Raw genomic sequence first — 2,789 nt, 5'->3', positions numbered from 1 at the left:
GTTTATTGTGCTTCACATTTAGGTCAATAACATTTCATAACATCGATCTGGCTTCTTTAAATTAAAAAAATAACTGAAGCACTATGAAATATTTGTGGACAGGTGTGGAACATTACCAGTCCTTGGGCCTACCATACTCCCAGGTGACACAATGGGGGCCTAGGGCAGGCCTACATATTCTGCCTGTAGTAGTCCAATCAGTGGGAAACATGAAGCCTGTTCTTGGTTTTTAAAAGCCTCTCAATATCAGGTTCAAGCTGACTAACTGACAAAGTGAGAATGTCATGTAGGTGAGAGTCAGATAAAGCATTCCTCAGTTTGGACTTGTTAAGATTCATCAGGCTGAAAGCCTGCTCACAGACATAAGTACTTCCAAAGAGGGATAACATAACCTGGGCATGTTTGCGGATCTTGCCATATCTGTGTGCGGGAATAGACCTGTAAAAATCTTGTAAGGCAGGGGTTTTCAACTGGTTTTGTCCCAGGGACCACCATTCGGACTAGAAAGCAATCCGCGGCCCACTGATGTGCCTGCGCGTGCGCGTGTGTATTTGGTGTTACATGCATAGCTCAATGCATGAAACATGAAAGAGAGGCCACGCAGATTTTATAATAATAAAAGTAGATTTATTAAATTAAATTAAATTAAAGATTATTTTAAAGAAAGAATAAAGAATAATAAAGTGTTGTGCAATTCAGTATTGGGAAAAGTAACTAAAAATGTCATGCAAAGTCAGTCTAGGTGTGTGACAAAACAACAACGGAGAACAAAAATCCAACAACACCGGAGAACCAAAATCCAACAAATGAAGACCAAGGCAGCCTCAACTGCTGGCTGGTCAGGGCTTTTATAACCCAGCCAGGACAGACCTGTCACCAATCACCTGCTGTAGAGACAGAGAGATTGAGAAAAGCAGAGAGAGATTGAGAAAAGCAGGGAGAGAGAACAGGCTTACCATTAACACAGGGCGGGGCCTAAACCCGCCAGGGTCGTAACAGTGAAAACATGGGAGAATTAGGCCTACCTGTCAGTGTGATATCTGGGCGTGGTGAAGTCCACACAGCCTGTCTATTCGTGGCGAAATGGTAGACAGAGACAGTCTCATGTCATTCTCTGGATCAAGCCTAGCCCTGTACTTATTCTTTAAGTACGCCAGTGTAGAAAAACCACTCTCACACAGGTATGTGGTTGGAAAGGGCAAAAGACACCTCATTGCTTTTGCAGCAAGCTGTGGAAATTCTGTCTGGCAACTTATCCAGAATTTAACAAGGGGCTGTGTGTCGTACATATGCCTCCTGACAGAGTCTGTGGACATCTCAATCAGCTTATCCTCTTCCACAGCCGTCAGACTTGACCCTACTGATGCATCGTCACTGAATGGGAGCAGGATCCACTTGCTGTCACGGCGCCACTCTTCCGAATCAGTGAAGTACTTTGCGAATTGACGCACAAGCTTCCTCAAATGCTCACATATAGTGTCGTTGATGTCAGTGCTGTCAGGGTATTCCTCAACTGAAGGAAACATCGCCAAGTTATTGCTCTCCACTCGTTCGATCCACTTTGACATTTTTTTCACAAATGCGTCGAGCTTCTCGTAGAGCTGCATGACGTTTGCATCTCTCCCTTGCATGGAGCTGTTCAACTTGTTCAGCTCTGCAAAAACATCTGTGAGGTACGCCAGCTTAGTTAACCAGTAACTATCGTTGAAATTGGAAGCCAGATCAGAATGCTTCTCGCACAAGAACTCGTAGATAGCTCCGCGTAGTTCAAACACACGGGCGAGCACAGCGCCGCGAGACAGCCAACGCACCTCTGAATGATAAAGGAGAGAGCTGTGTTCACTTCCCAAGTCATGGCATAGGGATGAAAACAGGCGTGTATTCAATGCGTTTCGTTTTATGAAGTTGACCGTCTTGACAACGACATCAAACACACCACTGAGCTCAACACTGAGATCTTTGGAGGCGAGAGCCTCTCTATGAATCAGGCAGTGTGTCCAAATTACCCCCGGAGCCACCCTCCTTACATGCGCAAACAGTCCAGTCTTGCTGCCACTCATGGCTCGGGCCCCATCGCTGCATAATGCAACGCACCTCTGCCACGAGATATTGTGCTCCGTGAAAAAATCGTCCAGTGCTTTAAATATTTCTACACCGGTAGTTCGCCCGGGCAGTGGTTTGCAAAAAAGAAATTCCTCGCACATAGTGCCACTGTCCTCGTATCGCACAAATGTTAACAGTTGCGCATCATTAGTAACATCTGTCGTCTCGTCGATTTGAAGGGAAAACAGAACTGTCTGAAGTTTTGCCATCAGCTGGTCTTTGACATCATTTGCCATTTCCCCAATTCGTCTTCCGATTGTGTTGTCTGACAACGGAATAGTTTTTAATTTGTTGGCACATTCTTCGCTTACCATAGCTCTGCACATATCTATGGCTGCTGGCAATATAGAGCTCCTGCAGATGATGTCATATATGCTGGTCACGTGACGAGATACGACAGGGGCAGCCATTTTGGCAGTCATCGCGGCAGTAAATTGACAGGCACTGGCAGACTGTCAAGGATGGTGGATAACTGCTGTGCACCAGGTTGCACAAATAGGCGTGGGAAAAAGAAAGGTGTATCGTATTATCGCATTCCTAAAGACGCGGAGAGGAGGGAGAAGTGGATTGGAGCGATTAAAAGAGCCAGGAGCCTTCAGAAAAAGACTGAAAGATGGGACCCCCCGGCCGTTGGCTTTCGCTTATGCAGTGATCACTTCATATCAGGTGGGTGAAGGAATACAGTA

The 2,789-nt window shown here is 45.8% G+C and overlaps 1 protein-coding gene across 1 annotated transcript; it reads right to left on the bottom strand.

The window, feature by feature from the left end:
* Positions 1 to 449: 449 nt before the first annotated feature.
* LOC134869189 (zinc finger MYM-type protein 6-like) lies at positions 450 to 2,447 on the bottom strand. The gene is made up of 2 exons (XM_063890648.1): positions 1,026 to 2,447; positions 450 to 887 (listed from the first exon to the last, which is right to left on the bottom strand). The coding sequence occupies exon 1, from the start codon at positions 2,427 to 2,429 to the stop codon at positions 1,029 to 1,031; it is 1,401 nt and encodes a 466-aa protein (XP_063746718.1). The 5' UTR covers positions 2,430 to 2,447; the 3' UTR covers positions 450 to 887; positions 1,026 to 1,028.
* Positions 2,448 to 2,789: the final 342 nt, after the last annotated feature.

This window comes from Eleginops maclovinus, chromosome 9 (assembly GCF_036324505.1).
Source record: "Eleginops maclovinus isolate JMC-PN-2008 ecotype Puerto Natales chromosome 9, JC_Emac_rtc_rv5, whole genome shotgun sequence".
Taxonomy (NCBI): domain Eukaryota; kingdom Metazoa; phylum Chordata; class Actinopteri; order Perciformes; family Eleginopidae; genus Eleginops; species Eleginops maclovinus.
This window is presented reverse-complemented; position numbering and strand designations above follow the sequence as displayed.